Genomic DNA, 26,200 nt, shown 5'->3' on the forward strand with positions numbered 1-26,200 from the left:
GCAATTAGGTCAAAGGCAGGGTGGGGGAGGTTTCTAGGGCAGAACGCGGTTCTCTCTGGAGTCTACCTCCCCATTCCTGCGTGCGTTGGGTGGGGTCAGAGGGGAGGCTCAGAAACCCAGGTCGGAGGCTCAGGTGCAGCAAAGCTGATGAAGACATCGGGAAGCAAGGGGCCTAGGTTCCAGGGCAGGTTCCAACCCCGGTGGCTGTGCGCCTGTCATTTGCATAAAGGCCACGTCAGCTTAGGGCTGGGGATTTTACTTTTCCCAAAATGAGAGGGTCTATTTCAGCAAATGTTAGCAAAGCTCACTGGTATGAATACATATCTAGCTTTAACTTCCCTGTCGTGGGCACCTACCATGTAAGAGGCAGGGAGGCGGGTATCTCGCATACGTAACCTCATTCAATCCTCTCAACTCCGTGAGGGCAGGATCGTCAAGATGAGGAAAGCGAGAGTCAGAAAGGCCGAGCCCTGAACCATGGTCCCACTGCGAGCACATGGCCGAGCTGGGACTTGAGCTAGGGTCTCTCTGGCTTCAGGGCCCTCTGCCCTTACCCACCATGGGAGACTGGCAGGAAGACACGCCGGTCAGTTGTCAGCCCCAACCCTTCCCCAGCCACACCAAGCAATGCCCCTGATCTCCGAGACCACAGACAGAGGTAAAGGAAGGACACAGACTCCTAAAAGTCACTCTTCTTTATTCACCAGTGCCCCCTTATTCCCCAGTGCCCTCGATCTCCCAGCATGGTCTACAGAGAATCCCGGCGTCTTGCCAGTCACAGGCTTCTCTGACCCTGCACGGTGTCCGGGCAGTCCACCAAGGAGCTGAAGTGGCTCCCAGGCACCAGGGAGAATCAAGGTTTCTCCGTCATCCCTCAGTCCCCCTCCCAGAGCACAGGGACATACAGCAGCCTGCTGTGCCAATCCCAGGGAAAGGTGAGGAGGGTTCTGGAAAGCAGGCATCTCTTAGCCGGAAAGAAGTTGGGACCTGGGCCTTTGGTCTAATTGAACCTGAGGCAAGTCAGGCCCCAAGGAGGCTCTGGAGCAGGCCCAGGCCAGACCCCTCCCCAGTAAATGCAGAAGTCTTCACCATTATTTTGCCAAAGTCCACCTTCCTCATAGACTTGGCCTGAAAACACGCTGAGTGCAGAGGGACACACACGACAGAAATCCTGGGTTCAACTCTGCTGAGAGCCACCACACTGGAAGAGGACTTCTTTCACTTTGTCCACAATGGTGCTCACCTCAGCCATGGCCCCTAGACCTAGGGAGCAAGGTTCTGCTGTGGCCTGCAGACTGAGGCAGGGGCCCAGCCCTTACCCACCCTGCTCAATGCTCCCCTGAGGGCTCCACCCAAAGCTCAACTGAGCCTTGAAGGCCAGGACCATGTCGGCAGGAGCCAGACCCATCAAATCCCTTCCAAGGCACCCCCAGGTCAGGCCCTAGGAACAGTCACAGCAGCCATCATGAACCATACACGGGCTGAGTGCCAGGGACACCAGGCACTGCATGTACACTATCTCGTTTAATCCTACCAACTCTGAGAGGAATTATGACTTCCATTTCCCAGACGAGAAAACGGAGCCCAGAGAACGGTTTTGCCTGAGGTCAAACAGGCTGGGATGCGGACCCAGATCGGACCCCAGAGCTGAGCCCTTCTGTGACCCTGGGCTGTGGGGATGGGCTATGAGCCTGGCCAGATGCCCACCTTGGTCTCCACACACCAACTTCTTGGCCACACAAGGTATCTCGACATAGCCAAAGGCCTTGAGCTGGCCCACCTGCTGCGCGGTGATGGGGTGCTCCCACATGACGGTGTTCATCGCTGGGCAGAAAAGCAGGGGCTTGCGGCTGTCCCAAGCCCGGATGACACAGGTCTGTGAGGAAGGGAGGGGTGGGGCAGGTGAGTGCCTGCTGCTCTGCCCGCCACCCCTCCCCAGCGCTCCCAGATCCTACCCACCTTCCTCTGTCACAGCCAGAGGGTTTGGGATGACTGGGTGTGACTTGTCCGTGTCCCCCTGTCTCGTGTCTCCTCAGCCTCTCCACCTCCCCACAGGTGCCAGCACAGGGCCTGACACATAGGAGGTCGTCCACCGACACTCACAATGGCCCAGCCACCTCCATGCAGAGCCCCCCACTCCTGTGCAGAAAGCTCTCTCCGAGCCAAAGCACGAGGCTTCTCCACTGTGGGAGAAGCCAGCCAGGGGAGCAGAAGTCAAGCTCCGCAGTTACCCCCAAAGCAAAAGCCCAGACCACTCACCGGGTAGGGCCCATCCACCCCAACACCGGCTCTACTTTGAGGCCGACTAAAGCATGGCGGTGAGAACACCTTCCACATGACAAAAACCCTCTCCTACACAGTATCCCACGCACCTCACGGCAGCCCTGTAAAGAAGGTGCTGTCCGTGCCGCAGACGGGAAAAGTGACTCCCCAAGACCCCGTGGAGACGATGACCCAGGGCATAAAGCTCTGCGCACCACCCCGGGGGGTTTCCACCGCCCCACACAGCCTCACCACCTCCCGAGTTCCAGGCCATCCCACCAAGTCACACACCAGAGGAGCTGTGAAAGGGACCCACCCGCCCAGCGGGTTGTGAAATCACATAGACCCGGGTTCAAATCCCGCCTGTGCTATCTACTCGTACTTCTAGCCGTGAGAACTTGGAGGAGTAATTTCATGTCGGGAGTCTTAGCTTCCTCTCTGCAAAAGCCGCCCTCACTGGACGGTTGTAAGGACGGAGGCTGGAAATGCTTCAAGCTCTTCACAAGGGCCTGGCATCAAGGACAGGCTCCCGAAAGAGTAGCTCCTAGGACTACTACGGGCACAGGCTCCATGGGCCAGGGGCTGCCTGGGGAAGAAATAAACCCTGGGGCCCCCAGGAGGGTGCTCCCCTGTGCCCTGACGGCTCCGGCACCTCCTCCCCAGCTGCGGGTCCCTTGGGGCGACAAAGGTCAGCACATCCCCTCAGCCCAATTGGGAAGAGAGGGGCGAGTCCCGAAAACAATGCCGTGAACAGGCTAGAGTCGATGCCCGCCCCTCTCGGTGCCCCTGCCCTCTCCTGGGGACAGGAAGGAAGCGGGACAGCACACAGCCTCAGGACCTGGCTGCTTGGGTAGGCCCAGACGCCAGCGTCTGCTTCCCACCAACTCCTCTCAATGTGGCAACCAGGCTGAGTGGACAGTTTCAGTCACACTTCCTCTTGGCCCCGTGCCACCTGACGCTTCTGTACAAGTCACGAACATACCTAGAAGAGCCCCCTGACTGTGTGTGGAGCGTGGTGGGGGCTGGCCTGGGGTTTCTAAGCGTCTTCAAAGCAAAGCACACCAACAACCGGAGGACAAACCCAGTACCCCCATGTCCCATGCCTCCGTAGCTCTTCCCTGCTCACCTTGCAGCTCAGCCCTTCCCAGACAAACCACAGCTCCTCTGAACCTTCTGGCAGCGGGAGGGAGGAGAGGAGGCATCAGTTCCCACGGTCACGTCTGTCTGGTCAATGCTCTGTTCAGAACCTCAAGCTCTGCCCCTGGGAAACTGCCTGGGTGGAGAGGAGGCCTAGATCCCGATCAGGAGACCAGCTCCCAGCTAGACTGGTGACCCAGGAAAGTCACTCCTCTTTCTGGTTCCACTAGGCTATTTTTTAAGTAATCTCCACACCCAATGTGGGGCTCAAACTCACGACTCCAAGATCAAGAGTTGCATGCTCTACCAACTAAGCCCGCCAGGCGCCCCTCTGCTTGGCTATTTCGCACAAAGAAGGGGCCAGGGCCCGAGTGGGCCAGAGGGCGGACGGAGACGCACCTCACGCAGGCCAAGGGCCCAGCGGCCTGGCGCACAGGCTCACACCTAGCACGCCGCTCTACCGGTACCCAAGTTCGGGACACTGGAGAGGGGCATCTGAAGGAAGGGGGCAGCAGGGCGATCTTTCCTGGGATAAAAGGACAAAACATCTTTTGAGTGAGGATAGAGCCACAGAGCAAGGATGACGACATCTTAAACTTTATGAGAGGGGCGCCTGGGTGGCTCAGTCGGTTAAGTGTCTGCCTTTGGCTCAGGTCATGATCCTAGAGTCCCAGGATCGAGCCCCATGTTGGGCTCCCGTTCAGCGGGGAATCTGCTTCTCTCTCTCCCTCTGCCACTCCCCTCACTCCTGCTCTCTCTCGTTCACTCTAATAAATAAATAAATAAATTAATTAATTAAATTTAATATGAGATTTGTAATTCCTTAAAATATTTCCACCTTCAAGTGAAACCTTTTGAGGCAAACGGCCTGGGGACTGGTCCTAGGAACATATTCCACTGCTCAGCCAACTCAGGAGGGAACCCTGAAGATTTCAGGGGGTGGGGGCAGCTCTGAAGGAAAAGGGGCAGCAGAGCTTTGCAGGGGCAGAAGGGAGCCCTCCAAGAGCCAGCCCAGCCTGGGGCACACCTCCTAGAGGTCAGTGTGCTCCATCACATCAGCTGGTGCTGACTGACCAGCCGGTGGGAAGCCTGGAGATCTGCTGGGGGGTGCAGGTCACACACCACTCAGGCCTACAGAGGTGCAAGTGGCCAGGAGCCTCACATGCTCCAACTGTCCGGTCAGCCACGCACCAGCCTCACTGGGAAGCCTTCGGAATACCACCACCCCCAGGCCCGCTCTTCTCTGTACTCTTCTACCCCTGCTCCTGGCTACTAATCGGTGTGTCACCCTTCTTCTGGTCACCCTGTGCTCTTATTCAAATGATGCTTCAATCACTAGCAGATTCTTCGAGAAGTGCCTTATGTACCCATCAATTAGTATGTAAGGAGACTAACCTCCTATCTGACCCCCCAACATTTTGACTCAGCTTCATTATTCACTTCTTCATCCTATTAAACTCTGAAAATCTCCTTGCTCTTTGCCGAAGTAGAGTGACTAATGACCTCGTACGTACAGTATTTATTGAACACTTACTATATGCCCAGCACATAGGAGGGACTGGGGTCACTGAAGACTGTACCACACACCAGAGCATACTCCCTTCTCACCTGCGTGGGTAACCAAAACCCCTCTCCTTCCAGACTGTGAGCTCCCCATGTCCCGTGTGTCCCTCAGCATGGCGCCCGGTTCATGTTAGGGAAATGCTCGATGCATGACGGATGTGGGGTAATAATGGAGAGGGAGGGAGGAGAGATCATACACCTAGCTCTTCCCAGGAGGGTCGTATCAATGAGGCCTTTAGGACAGAGGGAGCTTACGCCGAGGACAATCCCCACTTTGTGCAGCTGGACTTCTGTTCCTCTCCTCCACCAGCCATCAGCTGGCACCTCTCACCCAGTCTTTCTCCTCCCTTCCCCTCTAAGCTTTCCCTAACACACAGGAAAACCGCATTTCTGCCTTGTGGCCAATGCTACAGGAGAGATAAGTGTGCACAGGAGATCCATGAGGAAGTAAACACTCTTATCAGATCGCCCATGTGGATATCCAGATCCCGGGGAGAAGGCAGGGCTAGGGGGCAGGCAGCGGGGCGGGGCAGGGAGACCAATGGAAAAGCACATGGAGGGGCGCCTGGGTGGCACAGCGGTTAAGCGTCTGCCTTCGGCTCAGGGCGTGATCCCGGCGTTCTGGGATCGAGCCCCACATCAGGCTCCTCCTCTAAGAGCCTGAAAAAAAAAAAAAAAAAAAAAAAAAAAAAAAGAAAAGCACATGGAGGGCAGCCCATGAATGAGGGACAGAGGGAGAGGAGCTGAGTGTCAGGGGGCAGGTGAGAGGTGGACGCCCTCCGAGAGCACACACACGCTGAGTCCACTGGCCTGAACACAGGCGACACCAGGTGGAGGGGAGGGGGCCCAGGGGGACGGTGTTCAGGGCAAATCAGCCTACCAGAATTCCAAGGCAAGAACCCCCTACAAAGGCAGTCTGCAGCTCAGCAAACCGGGAGTGAGGCCAGGGAGAGAGGAGGGCAGAGTCACTCACAAGCAAGTTGTCACATATGCCACTGGCCACCTTCCCCAGGGTGTTGGCATCAAGGGGAGCCACCAGCATGAGGTCGGCCCACCTCCGCAGGTCAATGTGGAGAACGGGGTCCGATCGGCACCTCCACATCTGGCAGAGGGAAAGAAATGGGGTCATTAAGCTGGCTACTCTCTCAGGGCGGAGGGAGGCAGGGGCAACGCGGGCCAGGTATACCTAAGTCAGAAACCGAGGGAGACCACCTGAGCAGCCCCTGCCCAAGTCCCCGGCTGTTCCCTCTCACAGCGAAGCTGGTGAGCACTGGCCACGGAGCCAACAGCCTGAGAGAAACCAGGCCTGAGGAAACAAACGCCCCTTGTCTCTCCAAGCTATTCCCTTTATGGTTTGGTTTTCAAGAGAACTGACATCTGGCAGGGAACTCCTGGCCTGTCTGCTTGAGGCGGATGCTTGGGTTGTCCAAGCCAGTGGAAGGGCTCTGGGGCGGCGAGAATGGAGGGGGTGGGGTGGAGAAGACAGGCCAGCCAGAAATGTTCTAGGCTGAGAATGTTTAAAAATGCCTGGCAGGGCACCCCTGTGAGGCCCACACTCGACGTCTGGTGATCGGCCGGTGCCTGCCCCTCTGCGGGAGAGCAGAAGCAGAGCCCAGCGGCCGTGGGAAGCGAGGCGCTCTCGACGGCCCTGACACTCGGAGCCACGTGGACAAGGGTGGTGGGAACAGAGCTCCTCTGTGGTTTCATCAGCCCAGATAAGTACAAGGACACTCAACCTGAGGCACCGGGCCAGGGCTGAGCTCTGCCTGGGGTGGGAGGAGACTTCGGGCCTCCCGCGGGCCAGAAGCTAGACAGATGTTTTCCTCATTGCCTCTGCCCAGAGGGCCCTGACCACTGACTTGAGCCTGGCCCATGTGCTCTGGCCTCCAGGACCATAGGCTGCAGGGAGGACACTCCTGTCCTGTTGGTAGAAACACGATGGAGCTCAGCCCTGGGGCCCCCACGCACTGACCTCCCATTCATCAGCATCGCTGTAGAGAGTGACAGGAACGTCCTGGGGGCTGTAGAAGTGTTTGGCTCTCTCAGTTGTGACCACTGCTACTTCCAGCTGTCACCGAGAAAAAAATGGAGACAGGGAGGGAGAGGAAAAGGAAACTGTTAGCAGAGCCACCGGCCTGGAGGCCACACGGGGCCAGGCAAGGCAAGTGCTTTCTTCACAGCCTGGCTGTGGAAAAGACTTCTCCCTCCTCGGCAGTGAGCCCCATGTTTGCATAGCTACTTCCGATGTCACCCAAAGGTCAGGCCCCACCAGATGTGGCCGTTTCACTTCCCTATCTGAGGGGCTGCTGAGGAATGAGTCACCAACTGGCCAGTGCATATAAAGCTGCAGGCTCCTGCCGCTCAGGCCGGGAGGCAGAGGCAGACAGGAAGGCATGCAGGCCAAGAGGGGCCACCCCGCAGAGGCTCGCAGGTCCTGAGCTCTAATCCACACCGCAACCCTGCCCTCTGCAGGCCGACGCACTGGCACTGGGGCCCGGCACGCGGTGGCTGCATCCAGGCCCCAGCAAGAAAACAAGGCAGAGTCCCCTCTCGTACTTCTAGGAACAAGGCCTCGTGGGCTCTCATTGCGGACTCCAGGAAAAACCAACCTGCGTGCCCTACACTCGTGGGGCAAGAATAAAGTTTACCTTCACACTCCTCATTCACAAGTAATCATAATGCAAACAGGGGGACGGTTAGGGTGCTCAGCAGAGCAAATGGCTGCGAGAAACAGCGCACCGCAGTGTGGACAGCTCGAGACCAGCTGCCATCATTCGTAAAATGAGGTGTTAAACCAACGTGCTGGCAGAGTAAATGAGCTCCGAAGAAGTGGCTGGGAGGGGACAGGCACAGAAAATCACATCTCTGGGGGACATTTATCCAGGAGCCAGAAGAGTCAAGGGTGACAAGGACAGAATCGCGAACTGGCTAGAACAGGAATCCCCTGTGGCATGTAGGCCAGATCAGCCTGCAGACACGCTACTTGGCCTGTATGAGGTTATAAACATTTTTGAGCCAATATATACAGATCGGGAGATTTCACATAGAAAATCCAACTTCCTGGCTTCTCTTGAAAAACTAAAAACTCTGGCACTCTGGGGCCCACATTCCTACTTGATAATGGTGGTGTTGCGTCACGGCTGCCTCTTGGGATAGGGTGTGCCCATGCCAACTCACAGTAGCCCCATCTCTTCCTATCATCTCACTGAGGCCCCCCTCCTTCTCTGTTTCCTGCCTATCCTGCCACAGCGACAGCATTCCGCACAGCACGTAAGAGGAAAGCTGGGACCAGGGAGCAGATGTCTCAATGGGGCAGAATGAGGTATTTCAGAAGGTCTAGTATTTCAGAAGACCTATTCCTAGGTCTGCCAGAGAGCTCTCAGACATGTCCACTCTCCCTCACTCTCTCTTAGAATCTATCATCCCCAGAACTTGCACAAAACCTCGGTGACCTTTTTAAAGGTCATTTAAATCAAACTCCCGCTGAGCACTGGAGCCCCCTCCAGGACAGCTCTGAACAAGATGGCCGATGAACAGGGCGGCCTTCTCTCCACAGAACTCAGGCCTGGAGATGACATGGGACCAGCATAGGCAGGGAGCGCAGAGGGAGGCAGGATAGTGCTGAGACTCTCAAGATACAACACAGTGGCAAGGTAAGACAGGTGATGGTAAGAGGGAACCCTTCAAACCAGCAGAAAACCCAAGCTACACAATAAAGGATCAGAAGGGGAAAAAAAGCAGAGAGAACACATGACAAGTAGAAAGCATTAAGTAAGATGGTAGAAGCCCTAACATAATAGTAATTATAGTAATATATACTGAGCTAAATTCCCCGATCAAAATTCAGACTCTCATACTGGATTTTTAAAACCCTCAATCACATCAAAATGTGTCTGAAAAGACACATTTAAAACAAAAGGATATACTGGGGCTCCTGGCTGGTCAGCTGGTGGAGAGTGTGATTCTTGATCTTGGGGGTTGTGAGTTCAAGCCCCACACTGGGTGTAGAGATTACTTAAAAATAAAACATTAAGAAAAAAAAAAGGTGGGGCGGCGGGTGGCTGAGTCAGTTAAGTGTCTGCCTTAGGCTCGGGTCATGATCCTGGGGTCCTGGGATCGAGCCCCAAATCAGGCTCCCTGCTCAGTGGGTAGTGTGCTTCTCCCTCTCCCTCTGCCCCTCCTCCATGATTTCTCTCTTCTCAAATAAATAAATAAATCTTTATAAAAAAGGAAAAAAAGGATAAATAAATGTTAAGTAAAAGAATAAACTTTCAGTTAAATAAGGTAGATTCGATTCTGCTCTCTCCCAAAATCCCACTAAAATAAAAGGGATTCTTTTTTAATAATATGAACCAAGAACGGAGAGAAGAGGAATAAAATATAATAAAATAAAATCAAACACGAACAAACCAACCAACCCCAGAAATCAGCAGGTAAGACATGTCCACACATTTCTAGAAGATGGAAGCAGAAGGAAGTAGAAGGAAGCAGATCAGATGAGACAAGATGCTCATGTTTTTTTATGAACATTCAGGGAATAAAAAAGAACTCTTGGACATTAAAATTATAAACAGTGAAATAAAAAAACTCAGTATAAATAGAGAAGAAATCTTGCAGAAAAGAGAATAGAAAGATAAAAAGGACAGTGTTAGAAAAACAGATGAGAAAATCAGAAGATCAATTCAAGAGGTCCAAAGCCTGCCTGAGTTGCAGAAAGAAAAACAGAAAACCGGAGGTGAGAAAAATCACGAAAGAAATGGAATGGAATCTCCCAGAACTGAAGAACTCAGAGACAGGAGGCATCTCTCCCACCTGCCTGCTGTCGTTCGGTCAGGCTCAGGGAACCCGGAGCATCACGTCCCTGGCACCCCCTGAGTGTCTGTGAAGCCTGAGCCCACAGCACCTCTTCTGGAAGCCACATCCTCCTGCTGACATAGATGGGGTTTGCAATCAGCAAGCTCAAGAGAGTTCTTCTCACCATGTTGCTGCTAAGCCGCAAACCCCAGCCTGTGCGCCTGCACAGCTACTTTTCTGGTCCCAGATGCAGCCTGTCACACTTCACTGGTAAATTCCACCTTCCAGAGGTGGCCCACAGAGCTCCTTAGATCTCAGTCCTGCTCTTAGCCAGCACCACCATCAGGAACCCCCCACCCCCACCCGAGACACGAACCAAATCATGAACAGAACAAGGTCAAGAGCAGAGCCCTTCCCTAAGGTCCACGGGGTGGGGGTGGGAGGTAGAAAGGAATCAAGAATGAACCCTTTCAAAGTGGGATCTTTCACTGCTTATACACATGCTGACATCACCAGCAGGTGGTCCAGGGGGATGTCCTAAGACTCTATTAAAGGCCTCACTTCAATCCAGAAGTACGCTGACGTCCAAAAAAATAAACGGAAATTGTTAGGCCTTGTTCCCAATGAGCCCGATCAAGCTCCAGGGACAACCACTTTCTGAGAGCTTTTCTAAGGGTTTACAGACTTCGTCTATGGTAATTTGCCTTTTTGATGAAGAGACATTAGTCATCTCTAGCCCCCAGGCCCTCTGCTATTTCCCACCCATCCTGTAGGCCACCAACCAGACAGAAATTTGCTCAGGAGATCAATCACCCAACTTGGGTTCAAGTCCCTTCTATCACCTTTTGTCCTGCTTTCTCAAGCTCAAAAGATGGAAACAAAATGGGACATAAGAGTCTCTCCCGTTTCTGTTCCCTCCTAATATTATACCACTGGCCTTCAAGTCCAGGCCCTGTTTCGTTTTTCCTTTCCCAAACATATGTAACAGCCTTGTTGGTCGTCCTGAGTGTCAGGGGAGCTTCAGCTCACCCTGGTGGCCTCTGAGGCACGCTCTTACCTCCACCTTTGGTTACATGTCCTCCTTTCCATTTAACTGTTTTCCAATCTCCTTCAACAGAGAGCTTCCCAGGTAGACATAGAGGTTTCTGGACACTGCCTTCTTTTCCTCATGGGGACCACTTTTTTTCATCTCTAACAGCTTCCCAACCACCGTGAACAATGTGCTACTTAAGAATATCCCAGTTCAGGGGCGCCTGGGTGGCTCAGTCGTTAAAGCGTCTGCCTTCGGCTCAGGGCGTGATCCCGGCGTTATGGGATCGAGCCCCACATCAGGCTCCTCTGCTGCGAGCCTGCTTCTTCCTCTCCCACTCCCCCTGCTTGTGTTCCCTCTCTCGCTGGCTGTCTCTATCTCTGTCAAATAAATAAATAAAATCTTTAAAAAAAAAAAAAAAAGAATATCCCAGTTCAGGGGAGCCTGTGTGGCTCAGTTGGTTAAGCATCTGCCTTCGGCTCAGGTTGGGATTGAGCCCCACGGTGGGGAGCCTGCTTCTCCCTCTCCCTCTGCCTCCTGCTCCCCCCGTTTGTGCTCTAGCAAATAAATAAATAAAATCATTAAAAAAAAAAAAAAAGAATAACCCAATTCAGGATAGGGGCAGAAAAAAAATAAAAAAGAATACCCCAGTTCATCCTCTATTCTGAAATCTAGAAAGCTACTTCCTGAGGATCTAGTTCCCCTACTTTCCCTAACTCCCAAACTGCCTGTCAGTTCTCAAAAGGAGGGACTGTGCCTAGGGCTAGTCAGAAACATTCCCAGTTTGGTAATGGCCCTGTTCTGGGGCTCCCTCCTCCCTCTCAGCTCTGCCTACATCCCCCTCATGGCCTGAGCCTCCCCTGGGCCCTAGGGAGTTCCAACCAGGGATCCAGGTGAGCCTCCCACCCTGTGCTGCCTGAACTCTTCCCTCTGAGCTCCTCCCCCCAGTCTCTAAGCCCATCCTCCTCTGGCTTCCCTTCCAGGGAGCTTCCTGGGGCCAATATCTTTACCTCAAGAGTAATGTGAAGAGTATGTGATGAGCCAATCCTTCCCGATGCCCGTCCCCTGACCCCATGAAGCAGCTCCCTCTCCTTGGCAGTGACCTGCCCCTCATGCTGTCCAGCACGCCAAGCCCGTTCTTCTGGTTTTAGAGGGATGTCACTTGGTCTCATTCATCAGCCCTATGGGCTTTGTTCTTTCATTTTCATTCAATCTGCCAAATGTCCTGGGAGCCAAGGACTAGGCCCTAGGTTTGCACACACTTTAAAAAAAAAAAAAAAAAAAAAAAAAAAAAAAAAGGACATGTTGTGTTACCTTCTGAGATATTAAATAACTCAGACTACTCACTCATTTACCCTGACCTTTCCCCTAGCAAATGCCAAGGAGCCCCAGCAGGGCAGAAAAACCTAAGGGCAGGAACCCTTCTTGGCTTTCTTATACCCCTCATGGCTCCTGGTAGAAGCAGCCCTGGGATTAAAACAATCTCCCACACACTGGCAGGTTCCTGAAAGGTAGCTCTGTGCTTGGTACCCTGGTTAAGACCCCTGCCAAGAGTTTTTATATCTAATATTTAAAACCTGAACTTCTTCGTGTGGTGTGACCAACTTATTATATAAGCTGTCTGCATTTGCCTGGCATTTAAAGAGTTTCCTTCCTGAAACCAGTAGGCAAGTCTAGTTTCCTTTTCTCTGCTGATGGTACATCAGCAATTCCATCTGGGGTTCCTGGAGAGTCAGGGAGGGGGAAATGCAAACAGATTTGGGAGTGATACCTCCACATCTACTTTTTTTTTTTTAAGATTTTATTTATTTATTTGACAGAGATAGACCGGCAGTGAGAGAGGGAACACAAGCAGGGGGAGTGGGAGAAGAAGAAGCAGGCAGGGGGAGTGGAAGGAGAAGAAGCAGGCTCCCGATGCGGGAGGAGAAAGGAGCAGAGGAGCCCGATGCGGGGCTCGATCCCAGAACGCCGGGATCACGCCCTGAGCCAAAGGCAGACGCTTAACGACTGCGCCACCCAGGCGCCCCTCCACATCTACTTTTAAGCCTAGTCTGGCCCAGGCTGGCTCTGAGGCAAACTACCAAAGGGACTTGGAGAGAAGCACTTCCACAGCCTTAGGATGAGACAAATCCCATGGCCTGAATTTCCCCCTCCAACCCTATCTCTGGCCTCTACCTACTATCACCAGGAGCCAGTAGCACCCCCTGCTCAAGTCTGACAACCAAAAAGGTCCCTGAACATAGTCCAGTGTCCCCTTGGGAGGCAAAACTGCTCGAGTTGAGAACCACTTCTCTACAGGGTTATCCAACAGAACTCTGCAGTGACAGAAACATGTCACACCTGTGCCATTCAGTACAGCACCACTGGCCACGTGGCTACTGAACATTTGAGGTGTGGCTGGTGTGACTGAGGGACTGAAGTTCTGGTTTTATTTCATTTCAATAATTTAAATTTAAATGTGGCTAGTGGCTACTGTATTAAATAGCACAGCTCTGGCATATACAAGTAAAGGAGAGCCCCAGCTGGAAGCCCCAGCTGAGTGGCCCGAAAAGAGCAGGTGTTTCTAGTAGGGCAGGCTTCACGGGAGGCTGAGGATTCTAAGAGGAAGCACCTGCCATGACTTACGCTGCTACAAGGCAAGGCACCCAGAGCTGTGGAGGCTCAGGCCTCTGGACTGGCACACACAGCAGAGGCCCCTGACAGTAAGCTGACCAGTGTTGACACTGGCCGTGCCCAGAGCCGGGGAACCAGCCAAGAAGCTGACACGAACCTGAGCATGGGGGTGGTGGGTATACTCTAGGAAAAAGGGCTCTTGGTGCCCAGGGCAGTTAGCACACAGGGTGGGGAGCTGTGAAGGAGACAGCCTCCTTAACGAATCCCTGAGGGTGTTCCGGTTGGCTGAGTGGGTGTCCCAACTCATAATGTTCCAGTTCATAATGATGTCTTGACTTTTTTTAAAAAGATTTTATTTACTTATTTGAGAGCGAGAGAGAGCACAAGCCGGGGGGGGGGGGGCAGGGAGTGCCGGGCAAAGGGAAGGGGAGAAGCAGACTCCCCACTGAGCAGGGAGCCCCGCGAGGGACTTGATCCCAGGACCCTGAGACCATGAACTTAGCCGAAGGCAGACACTTAACTGACTGAGCCAGCCAGGCACCCGATGTCTTGACTTGTCAAACATTTACTAAGCCTACATATACATGGGGGCCACAGCTGGTAAGATAGGAGCTCTGCCCTCAGCAAGGACTCAGTCTAGCAAGTAGGTACGGTTTATATGACCTTGACCATGAAGCAAGGCAGACCAGGTAAGAGTCCACAATGTTCTGGGAATTCTCATCCTCACAGCCATGGTCAGCCTGAGCAGAGAATGCCTATGCTCCAGATCTGAGCTCCTCAAGTTCACTTGCTGACAGGAGTCAGGAAACCTGGCCCCAAGCACCAGTTCTGCCAGCTAACTGGCTGGGGGACGGGCAGGCAGGTTTCAGGCAAATCCTTCCTTCTCTGGCCCTGGTTTCCCCGAGCCATTTAAACCACATGGCCTTCAGGGGCCCATCCAGCTCACTATGCCATCCCAGCCCTCTTGCCCTTTCCCACCAGGCTCTGTGGGGAAAGCCATTCTCCATCAGCCTCCCAGTGGGCCTCCTGGGGAAGCTGGTGTTCTGGTCTCAACAGCCCTTCCTGCCATTCGAGCAGGACTGAGCTGCCAATCCCTCTGTGCCCTTCCCCAGCTAGAGAAAATTCTTAAGAATGGACCTCGAAAGGCAGAGCGCAGAGCCCACTCTCAGGGACGGAAGGGGCTGGCCAAACCAGCAGCCACCTAAATAAATGTCTCAGAGCAGTACTGCTGAATGGACCCATTTCCACAACAGGACCACAGGGCCAGCAGGCAGCCCCCGCCCAGAAAGAAAGGAAAACCTCAAACCAGGCCTCATTTCTCCTGCTTCCTTTTCTCAGTAAGCATTAAAAAAAAAAAAAAAAAAAAAAAGGCATAAAGTTACAAAGAATGTTCCATAATTTTCCCACCAAGAGTCCCACTGACTTTAAAAATAAATATACACAGAGGTTAAAAAATGAAGATTGAACAGAATGATACAAAGCACAAGTCTCCCTTCCTGCCCCCATTTCTGCACAAAAGTGAATACCTCCAGAGGAAAATCTGTAGGCCGAACTCAGATATGTGAACATATAAAAGGAACCATACAATATGTAAGCGGTCAGCAAACTTTTTCTCTAAAGGGCCAGATACTATTTTCAGTTTTGTCACAACTACTCAACTCTAGTAGCAAGACTGCAGTCATGGGCAATACTTAGATGAACGTATGGCTGTGTTCCAGTAAAATGTCATGGACACTGAAATTTGAATTTCACGTAATTTTATCTATCTCGAAATATTCTGTTTTTAATTTTTCAATCACTTAAAAATGTAAAAACCATTCTTAGCTCACAGACCATACAAAAACAGGTAACGAGACCAGATTAGGCCTGTGGGCCCCGGTTTGCCAACTCCTGTACCACGTTCACTTCCGTCCCACGTCAACGACCGTCCCACGTCAACACCGAGATCCAGCCATTCTTCTGAACCTCTGCTTTCACCCATCATGAGGCTGGACCCAAAGTGCGCCGAAGCGCTCTTTATTCTTGGACGTTTTGTTTCCAGTTTTGGTTTTGTTTTTCTTTGAAGTGATAAACAGGGCTGTAATGAACATCCTTGGAAATATGGTGAATCTGTACCCTACAGGACTCGGTCCTATGGGTGAATCAAGGGCTATGAACACTTTCTATCTCTCCAGACATTGCCAAATGGTCCTCCAGAGAAGCAGAATTTACTTCATACGGCATATGAGTGGGATCTTCTTTCCCTTACCCTTGACAGTGGTGAAGGTCCTGGCAAGCATTCTAGAAACTTAACCTTTGGGGCATCTGGGTGGCTCAGTCTGTTAAGCATCTACCTTCCACTTAGGTCATGATCTCAAGGTCCTGGGATCAAGCCCTGTGTCAGCTCCCTGTTCAGTGGGGAGTCTGCTTCTCCTTCTCCATCCATCCCTCCCCCATGTTTGTGCTCTCTCTCACTCTAATAAATAAAATCTTAAGAAAGAGAAAGAAAGAAAGAAAGAAAGAAAGAAAGAAAGAAAGAAAGAAAGAAGGAAAGAAAGAAAGAAAGAGAAAGAAAAAGAAAGAAACTAACTTAACCTTGTCCTGTCAGCTCCCCAAATGGGAGACTTTCTACACCTTCAGAAATCCCCTGCTGGCTCCAGCCCTGAGGACGCCTGCCCGGCAAAAGCTAGAGAGGCGTCTTCTCCACCCAAGTGAGAGGGTGCTTGGACAGAACTGCCACCCAATTACATGACAACTGTGGAACTGTAAACACCGTTATGTTCCTGCACCCCAGGACCTTCTCTCGGGCTGCCTTCGGGCCCTATTCCTTTTTGCCCTCACCTCTAGAATCTTCGCCCACTAGTGCCAGAAGAGGCCCTGGAGACAGATCATTTTAGTACCCCATACACACTTCATTGCAGGGCTAAGAAGACTGAGGCCATAAAGAAGACCTGAGTTGTCCAGAATCCCAGCATGAGAAATCCTCCATGCTCGGCTGCATCTCTTAAGGTACCACTGGCCCCCACCATCCAACTCCCCCCACCACAGAAAGTATCCCAGGATTCTTGGCAGTGGCCACTCTGCCTGACTGCTGGTGTGTGAATCATGAGGCCAAATCCACCCCTCTCCAGCACCCCTCCACAGTCTCCCTGGTCTGGCTCTAGCCAGCGGCTCTCCTGGGATGCCTGGATACACTGGTGAGTCAGGAATAGAGGCCTACCTTGGGACATTGCGAGTTTGGTTCCAGACCACTGCAATAAAGCAAGTATCACAATAAAACTAGACAAATAAGTTTTTCAGTTACCCAGTACACATAAAAGTCACGTTTATACCACACTGTAGTCTCTGATACGTGCAATAGCATTATGTCTAAAAAAAGCAACACATGTACCTGGAGGAGTGTTGACAACACTGACTCCATGGTGGACTCTCCATCTTGTTCGTGCCCGAGCAATGACCTCCCTCCAGGCTACGTGTTTCAGGCCCTGTGGTGGTTAACGTCTGCCCTGACCAGAATGCAGGAAGGTTTGTTCTGACCTTCCCTCAAGTGGGGCACAGACGGCACCACGTTAGAGAATGACTCTTTGATCTCATCGCAATGCCCTTCCCTCTACAAAAGCTGGACACTGAGGTCTGGACTCAGCAGAGAGTAGCCACGCAGCGCCTGCACCGTCATCCACCCAACCTGCCTGCCCTCCCACTCACCGGCAAGCTCCCCTGACTAAATTTCTGTCGTGGTATGGAGTGGCTCATTTTTCAGTCTCAAAGTGCCTTCTCAGGCTGGAGGATGCCTTCCTCTTCCTCCCCCCTTGTAACAAAACCTTAATTAAAATTGCAGGGCCCCTGCGTGGTGCAGTCGGTTGAGCGTGCAACTCTTGGTCGTGAGCAGGATCGTGAGATCCAGCCCCATGGTCTTGAGACTCTTCCCCTCTGCCCCTCCCCCTTCCTCTCTAAAATAAATAAAAATAAATCTTTAAAAAATAAAGCAGTTTATTGCTAAAAAAAAAAAAAAAAAAAGGCTAACCAACATCTGAACCTTCAGCAAGTTGTAATCACCGATCACAGATCACCATAAGAAATACAATAATCAAAAAGTTTGAAATATTATGAGAATTACCAAAAGGTGACACAAAGTGAGCAAATGCTGTTGGAAAAATGGTACCAATAGACTTGCAAGAAAACTCAGTATCTGCAAAGCGCAATAAAATGAGATACACCTGCGGTTATGAGCCAGAACTGTAGAATCACCCAGCTCCCTGCAGCCCACACTTCAGCTGCCTGTCTGCTGGCCAAAATCTAGAAATGCCTAGGGAGCTCAGGAAAGCCCTAAGCATGTGAATCCATGATGTAGGCAAAGAGCTGAGAAGGACCGTTCCAAGGGACAAAGACTGCTCCTGGGGGTGACCCAAAAAGAGGGCAATGGGGAGATCAGTACCATCAGGGAATGTGGGGAGGCCACAGCATTGGGCCAAGCAAGGATCCCCCTCTGGTTGCCAACACCTCACAAGGACTCCAGCAAGCAAACCCAGGCTCCTTGGAGAGCTGTTCTGCCTGCAGGATGAGCTGGCCAAGAAGTGAGAGGGCAGCGGGCCCCTTCACAGGAGCAGATGGACAGTGGCTCCCACAGCTTGTCCCACTGGGCTGTCTCGCCAACCTCAACAACCCCACCACATGGCTGGCCCAAAGGACATGACAATGGGAAAGGAAAGGGTGAAGGACAGGAAACAAACACTGTTAAGTGTTTCTGTGTGCCAGGAGCTGTGCCTAGCTGCTGGCGCAGGACAACAAACTTTGATTTGTGTCCCCTCCCCAAGCCCCGACAAGAGCCTGGGGGGATGGGTGGCAGTAATCACCTTTATTCTAAATGAGAAAGGCAGGCTCCAAGAAACTAAGTCCTGGAGTCCTCCCTCCTAGGTCAGTGCCCTTCTGGCTGCCTTTCAGCTTGACTCCAGCCAGCGAGGGAGAGCCAAGTTCCCGTTCCAGACAAGGCCTGTCCCCCTGAGAGGGCCAGGGCCTGGGGTGGGCTAGAGAGCCTCCCCACTTCACACAACCTTTTCCTCACACCCCTGTAAGTGCTGGCTGCAAGGGACGGCAGGAAGCGGGGGAGTTGCCATTTCCCCCAGCTCGGAGGCTGCCCATCTGTTTCCTGGGATAGGACGCCCTGCCCCCACCCGCCCCCAGTCCGGAAATTCACTTGCTCTGGGGCTATGGGAAAAGGGAACTGCATAGCTCCCTCCCTCCCAAGGGGACAGCGGCTATCAATCCTGCAACAACCCTTTCCAAGCCTCCCATCCTCACGGGTCTAATGAGCCTGCTCCTACCAAGGGTTCTGGGTCCATGGGGGTGAGGGGGCAAGCCACAGGTGGTACAGGCCACGTGGTACTGCCCAGCAGCACCAGTGCCAGGAGCGACGGGACTCACCTCCCTTCTCCCTTCTGGCCTGGCTGGCATCCCTGGCTGCCTGCTTCATTGCTTGTCTCAGCATGAGGGGTAGGGTGAGGGGGTGACTTTCTGGGTAGAAGTTTGTGGAAATCAAGGGGAAAAAAAAAAATTTCTCACCCCTGCCGTCAGCCCTGACATAGTCATCTGCAAGTGAGCACTGCCCCCTGCTGGATACACTGGGTACACACACCTGTGCCACTGCGTAAGGTACGGGGCAGATAAGGGTTTAAAAGCACAGCCTGGGCCCCAGCAGCGCACCCAACAAAGTAATGAGCAATGTCAAAGGCAACCTATGACTCCCCACACCTTGGTCAAGATTCTCTCCCAGACCAAACTCTACTCAGACTCCTCTGCGCCACTTTTTTGACTGGGCCCATCCTGGGGTCTGGTCCTTAAGAGCAAGATTCCTGTTAAGTGGGTTTGGCCACAATCCCCCCACTCTCGATATCTGATCAGCCTGGATATCTCATCAGGCTCCTCATCCCTCAACAACCCCCACGTGATGATTGATCACCCTGGCCTGCCTGCACCAAGAATCCTGTCAGGACAGTTTAGCCAGAACCCTCCTTACTCCTGGTATTTCCTCTTAGTAACTTTCCATCCACGGCCCTCCACCTGCTCCTTGCCTATAAACCCCCACTTTTCCCTGTTGTATTTGGAATCAAGCCCAGTTCTCTGCTGAGGTCTCTTTTCCTTTATTGTGATAGTTTCTCTGAATAAAACCTGTTTTTACCACTTTACTGCCCATCTCAGGTTCTTCTTCAATATATCAAATGAAGACGCCTGGGTGGCTCAGTCAGTTAAGCGTCTGCCTTTGGCTCAAGTCATGATCCCAGAGTCCTAGGATCGAGCCCTGCATCGGGCTCTCTGCTCAGCGGGGAGTCTGCTTCTCCCTCTCTCTCAAATAAAAAAATAAAATCTTTTTAAAAAATAATACATCAAATGAGTTGGGTTTTGTTTTGGTTTTTTTTTCTAGGTATTTTATTTAAGTAAATTCTATGCCTAATGTGGGGCTCGAACTCACAATCTGGAGATCAAGAGTCGCATGCTCTAACAACTGAACCAGCCAGGTGCCCCTCATCAAATGAGTTTTAAAAGGAAGGGAGCAATGCCACAGGGGCTGAGGCAAGCCGGGAAGGCTTTCTTGTAAAGTGTTTGTGCAGAATTGAGAGAGGCAGAGGACTAGGAGGGCAGCACAGCCTGGCAGGGGCCAGGCCAAAGCAAAGGCCACCAGGATGGAGTGTAGGCAGTGGGAATTCAACAGACCTTGGAGACCAGACAAGGAAATGAGGTCAGTACCTGCTGGCTTTCAAATTGTTTAAAGCTTTGAACTTTTCCCGAAGAAGAATCTGCCCCAGGACCCCAATATATAAAAATATATATAAATATATAAAACGGATCAAAATGGAGGTGCCCCTCACCCCCAATACACTGCGGTGGCCCCAGGCATCTCTGAACACCTAAAGGAGAAGTCTGAAACCAGAGCCGCAGGCAACGGGGTACCCCTGACGTTCCAGGGCATCTGGACAGACAGGACAGCCACGGTGTCTAACGAGGAGGGAGAACAGAGCCGCAGTGTTCAAGACGAAGTGGGGGTGGGGCGCTCAAGGCAGCAAGGGGACACCGCAGATGTGCTGCATTTCTCCCGCCGGCACTCCTCCCACACCAGCACCTCGGGGAACTGGGGTCACCAGAGGGGAACCCACACCCTCCATTCAGCACAGCGTTCCTTTCCCAGTCTCCCCTCACACTCTGCCCACACCCTCTCGTCTAGCTCCCGGTTATACTGGACTGTCTCCTGCTTCCCCTACACACTAATGCACACAGAGGGCTTCCACAAACACCACCATTAACAAAAAACCCCGTGCACTGCATAAAAATGGGCTGGCCCCAGGAGTGACAGCTCTCCACCATTAGACTGCCACGCTGTCTAGTAAGCATACTCACGTCAGGAATGTCCAAAAGCCTAGACACCAGAAGAGGCAACTTCAGGGCGGCAACACTCCCAGTGACACCCACGAGAACATGGAACTGTTTCTTCACCAAGGGTGCAGCAGCCGGACAAGGGGCACTGGATTCCATGTGGGCTCTAATGGCTTCGAATCCCGGGAGCCTGCCAAGACGGGCCTCCACAAGGCTCTGCCAAGACTTAAAATCTAAAAGCAGAATAAGGGGCACCCACTTCATTCATATGTTCGACCAAAGTGTCTTGAGTACCCTGGGCCAGAACCCAGGGTTACTGAGGGGTGAGCAGGCCCAGCGGCTGGGAACATACGATCTGATGAGAAGGTCAGGTACTGTGTCATATGGCCCAGTGTTGTGAAGAAGGTCTGTACCGAGGGCTGTGGCTGCCCAGGAGTAACAGTCTGAGGAAGTCAGAGACCCCAAAAAAGGACACTGAGCTTGAGTCCTGAAGGGCCAGTACATTTCCCAGAGAAAGAAGGAAATAACCATGCAAGAAGGAATAATTTCACAAAGGTGAAGAGGCCTAAGGAGGGTGGCAGGTTTGGGGCCCAAGGAGCAGCTTAGGAGTGAGGCTAAAGTGTGATGGGAGGTAGAGGGTGGCAGGAGGTAAGGTTGCAATCAGGTCAAGGGCAGTGTCAAGGGCGGTGAGGGGCAAGGTGAGTTTTCATTTTAGAAAGACAGTGCTGGTGCCAAGTGTGGAGGGGGCCCTCGACGTGGAGATGAGAGGAGGCTGGACTGACTAAAGGGAGTAGCAGGATGGGATGGGCTCAGGGATGCCTGAGAGGTGGTAAACCCTAGGTAATAGGAGGACTTGGGTGACCCACGGAGTGGAGACATTTGCCTTTCTGTCACGGCCCCTGTAGAACAAACCGGACACCACTCTACAAACCTAAGCCCAGGAAGAGACAAGCATAAAGGGGATGCTGGCCACCCCCATGGGACCAGCTGCTTAGTTTCTTCCTCTGGCCCTCAGATGTTGCTAGGAGTAACCAAGATAATACAGCTGAGGGACACACCAAAACCTACACTCTGCAAGCTGGGTCAGCAAAACGTACCCACTCCATCAGCAACAATCACTGAGGGCCAATGACATCTAGCACTGGGCAAAGGAATTATGCAAGACACACCTCTGCCTTTGGGGAATCTGTAATGAGTTGAGAAGACAGGAGTCACACCTGAAATCATTTGAGATGGCCCTTCTCTGGGATGCACGTGTCTGGTGATTAGTGATTCCGTTTGTTCCTTGTTTCCTTGCCTCTCCCTCCCCACTTCCCCACCACCACTGCCACCAGCAAGCTCCCTCAATGTGTGACCAGGTCTAATCGCCAACAGCCAGGCACCTGATGGGTCCTGAAACTCTGCTGGAGGAATAATAACCCGTACCTTCTGAAGCAGGGTGGGGCGTGGGGCACAGGACACTGGCACAGAAGCCCGGCAAGTGCATCAGGAGCCCTGGGTCCTGTCCATGGTTGTGCTCCTGAGCTGCTGTGTGACCTCGGCCCAGGGTACTTCCCTCCCTGGACCTGTCTCTTCATCTGAAAAATACAGAGGTAGGACCAGGTGATCTCTGAAGCTCCTTCCAGTAGAAACTTCTGAGTCAATGTATGAAAGACAGCGGTAAGGGCTCTCTGTACCAGAGTCCTGGAAGATGCATTCAAAATGGGCAGAATCAGCAGTGGAAGGGGAAACCAAGGCAAACGCCAAGAAGAACGCTATCTGCGAATCACCCAGTGGCTACCTCCGTGGCTGCACACCCACGGGGGCTTCCTCTTCACTCCAGAGGCTCGTTGGTTCCCGAGGGCCTCTTTGCCCAGTATTTGCCTTCAAGACTCAGGCACACAACCACATGAGCTGAGGATCCTATCTGGATTTATTATTCCACTCCTACCTGGAAAGATCTCCCAGAGGCCCAGACCCAGGGATCAATCAGCAGGAATTAAGCACAGACCAGTTCCCTAGAGCAAGACTCCCCCAAAGTTCCGTTTGCCAGCTCCGTTTGTCTCTGCTCTACATCAGGGCCTCAGCCAGGACCATGCTTGCCCAGAGCAGAAATGAATCTACTCTAGGACTTGGGGAGTCCTGTTAGCAACTGGCAGGGTCCAGAGGGCCTATAAGCCAGCCCCTTCCCAGATCAGCATGCTGATTAGCACCCTCAGTAGGTGATGGAGGCACATTCTTGACTCTCCAGGGAAACCTACCTGCCAGAGCTCAAACCCTGACCCTGTCCCGCTCCAGCTAACTGGTGCCAGGACAGGGAAATTCCTGCCAAACTAGAGGCTGAACTTCATCTCTGCAGCCCCTAGCCTCCTCTACATCAAGCTGATATCATTCCTAAGAAAGAGGTTACTGAAAGCAATCAATTAAACTGAGGGCATGGGGCACCTGGGTGGGTCAGCTGGTTAAGCAGCCAACTTGATTTTGGCTCAGGGCATGATCTCAGGGTCCTGGGATCGAGCCCTGAGTCAGGCTCCACGCTCAGCAGGGAATCTGCTTGAGGATTCTCTGTTCCTCTCCCTCTGCTCCTCCCCCTGTTCATGTTCTAATAAATAAATCTTAAAAAAAAAAAAACACAGCATGAAGCCATGTTCGGGATTTCAATTACTTCCCCACAGTAGGTGGTATAGTCCAAGATTTACTACTTAGCCTGCTGAGCAAGACTTGCTAAGGACCAAAGCCTACCTACCTCTAGAGAAAAATGAGTGTGGATTGGGTATTGGGGGTGGGGGACATATGTACTTGAGTAACAGAAAGTGGATAATTTAACCAACATTTGAAAGCAAGGTCAAATTGGTTCAACCTAACAGTCTTGTGAAGTGTGACACCTGGCAGTTCTTTGTTTACTCTCAAAAGAGATCAAATCCCAAACCAGGAAGTCTGTTCATCCAGCCAGCTCCTGGTAGAACCATGTACTTGCACAGCCAAGGTAGCTGCAGATAGTGCCTGATTTTTCTGTGCTTTGCTGGACTCATAGGAACTCTTGAGCAGCAGAAAGAGTTGGCACACAGAGAGGTTACAAGGGCTGAAGGCTATGATTACTGAGCCTCAAGCTCCCAGGACACCAGTCATGCAGGTAACCCACAGCCAGAAAAATGGCAGGTTCTCTATCCCTTAGAAAGACAGGACCAGACAGTGGCGCCTGGGTGGCTCAACAGGGTAAGTGTGGGACTTTTGGTTTCAGCTCAGGTCATGATCCCAGGGTCGTGAGATTGAGCTCCTGCATCAGGCTACACGCGGAGTGTGAACTCTGCTTAAGATTCTCTCTCTCCCTCTCCTTCTGCCCCGCCCCTGCCTGTTCATGCACACGCGCTCTCAAAAAAAAAAAAAAAAAAATGCAGAGCCAGAGCTTGCTTATGGCAAGCCTGTGATGTGTAAACCTCCTCTAATAAGTTTAATTAGGGCAGATTTAAGTAAAGGTTTCAGGAATACCTGCCAGTCACAATAGGGCCACATGTGGAGCCACACAGAACCAGGGCTAAAAAAAAGGGCCAGACAGTACAAACACTGCCCAACACAGAACAGTGAGGGACTGGGGCCTAGGACAAAGCAGAACCGAACATGGGGGGCTGGAAGAACAGAGATCCAGGATCCATAAGAGCCTACAATCTTTAGCCTAAGGTCAAAAGCCCTCGCTCCTGGCCCCAGGGTTTTGCTCTGGCCCTATCTCCCACCAGTCGACACACTCTTACTCTGCCCCCCTAATAATGAGCAATTCAAACTCCCCAAAATGTTACCCTGCCCCCAAATCCAAAGACATTAAAAGGCCACAGGGCACTTTAAATCCCTGTCCCCAAAGTAAGGCAAGAAACTCGAGAGTTCAAGGCCTTGGCATTCTGCTAAAACTGCTCTTCTCTCTCACTAGAGGCAGGCATGCCTGACTTTGCAGCTTCTGAAATCCCATTTAGACACACCTCCTCAAGCTCACAGGCTGGGGATATATACATATATTATACGGTATATTACACATATTATATATATATATATATCTGCATTATATATATCGTATGTTATATATATTGTATTGTTTATATTGTATAATATATTAACTAAGTATATTTACACACACACACTGGCCACTAGCAAGGTAGTTACAGCCATGCGAGAGATTGGGAGGAAAAAACCCTGCTCCCAAGACATTCACCAAGTCCCCAACTTATAGCAATCTCTCCTGCTTATCATCTGGTACAGGCCTCTAAAGGACAGCAGGAAGTTTTTCTCTAGCAATATTTAGCCTCATTCTAATTTTTAAAAACCATCAGCACTTTTAGGCGGATCTAGGGGATATAATTCCAACATACCAAGACTTTCCTTTTTCTATTTTACCAGTTTTTAAAATAGGGGAACTGATGGGGCCACCTTTTAAACTCGCTTAAACAGCACTGAACAACCGCAGTGCAGCAGAAAGCAGGGGTGGGAACACACAGACACAAATCCTCCACTCCAGACTCGAGCCAGGAAGAGGCCCCAAATGCACCGGCAGATAGCTAAGTACAGTCCCAAAGGCTCGACAGTCCCCACACAGACACAGTCGCCAACCCACAGTGGCGAGCTGAGCTTCACGGGCTCAGAAAGGAAACTGAGGTCACACACCCATGCGGACCCACAGCCTTCACACACACGCGCGCGTAAAGGGAGGTCACGGAAAAATAGCCGCGGACCAACAGTCAGCGAAGCTCCCAGGGCCTCCCTACCACCGGGAAGAGAGGACACAGCCTCCGAGGACCCTTAGACTCCTCACCCACGCCTGGCGCGTCTTGGGCAGCCCCAAATATCGCGATATTTCAGCCGCCCCTCCCGCTGTTTCCGCTTAGCACGTAGTCTCACGAGGGCGCCCGGCTGCCTGCGTGTCGCGCAGCCTTCTGGGAGCTGTAGTCTATTTCTCTGCCTCCTGGTAGTTGTAGTCCACTCGGGAGAATCCGGTGACTAACACCAGGTTGCTGTTCTTAGTAGTGCTGGTGCCCTCTTCTGGGTCTGGTCCAATTGTCGGAGCTCCTCCCCCCACACCCTCATCCCACACATACTGCTCATCATTGGGGCACTTCATACTGAACATTTGCCGAGCGTCTCCTATGTTTTAAATGCACGGGATACGGAGCTAAATCAGACTAGTCCCTGCTCTTGAGACAAGCAGGGGGACAGGAAATTACAGAATAAGATCCTCCATGAGGAAGCAGAGGGATCAAACGACTAGAGGCAGGGAAGCCCTCTCAGAGGAGTCACTCAAGGTGAATCTTAAAGGATGACCAGAAGCTTAGATAAAGTGTTGGCACAGCAATCCTAATGGAGGGCGCAGCACTGGCAAAGGGAAAGCAGCAGGAGAAAGCATCCTGGGTACACTTAGCTGCCTTCTTCATTCTCCAGCATCAAGACCCCCACAAGCCCTGTGTTTGTTGAGGCTGCTCAATCTGCTGCCAGTCT

At 52.1% G+C, this 26,200-nt stretch overlaps 1 protein-coding gene across 5 annotated transcripts; it reads right to left on the minus strand.

Annotated features, from left to right (window-relative positions):
- Positions 1-680: 680 nt before the first annotated feature.
- Positions 681-25,643, minus strand: PPCDC (phosphopantothenoylcysteine decarboxylase). Of its 5 annotated transcripts, none has more exons than XM_040642978.1 (7): positions 25,521-25,643; positions 22,169-22,320; positions 20,768-20,976; positions 6,935-7,030; positions 5,843-6,064; positions 1,781-1,876; positions 681-1,263 (listed from the first exon to the last, which is right to left on the minus strand). In XM_040642978.1, the coding sequence occupies exons 2-7, from the start codon at positions 22,227-22,229 to the stop codon at positions 1,258-1,260; spliced, it is 690 nt and encodes a 229-aa protein (XP_040498912.1). In that variant the 5' UTR covers positions 22,230-22,320; positions 25,521-25,643; the 3' UTR covers positions 681-1,257. The 5 variants fall into 5 exon arrangements, with proteins under 5 accessions (XP_040498912.1, XP_040498910.1, XP_008706683.1 ...); XM_040642976.1 differs by having other exon boundaries at positions 1,708-1,876; positions 25,521-25,642; XM_008708461.2 differs by having other exon boundaries at positions 1,708-1,876; positions 5,936-6,064; positions 25,521-25,640.
- Positions 25,644-26,200: the final 557 nt, after the last annotated feature.

Source organism: Ursus maritimus, unplaced genomic scaffold (genome assembly GCF_017311325.1).
Source record: "Ursus maritimus isolate PB19 unplaced genomic scaffold, ASM1731132v1 scaffold_27, whole genome shotgun sequence".
Taxonomy (NCBI): domain Eukaryota; kingdom Metazoa; phylum Chordata; class Mammalia; order Carnivora; family Ursidae; genus Ursus; species Ursus maritimus.

Excerpts from the sequence above, each read along its gene's own strand:
- PPCDC (XM_040642976.1), bottom strand. The coding sequence starts at position 22,229 with ATGCACTTGCCGGGCTTCTGTGCCAGTGTCCTGTGCCCCACGCCCCAC. Across the intron at positions 1,877-5,842 it reads GTTCTTGCCTTGGAATTCTG|ACCTGTGTCATCCGGGCTTG; the intron begins GTAGGCTGATTT and ends CCTTCCTCACAG. Across the intron at positions 1,264-1,707 it reads GTTGGTGTGTGGAGACCAAG|GTCTAGGGGCCATGGCTGAG; the intron begins GTGGGCATCTGG and ends CTTGCTCCCTAG.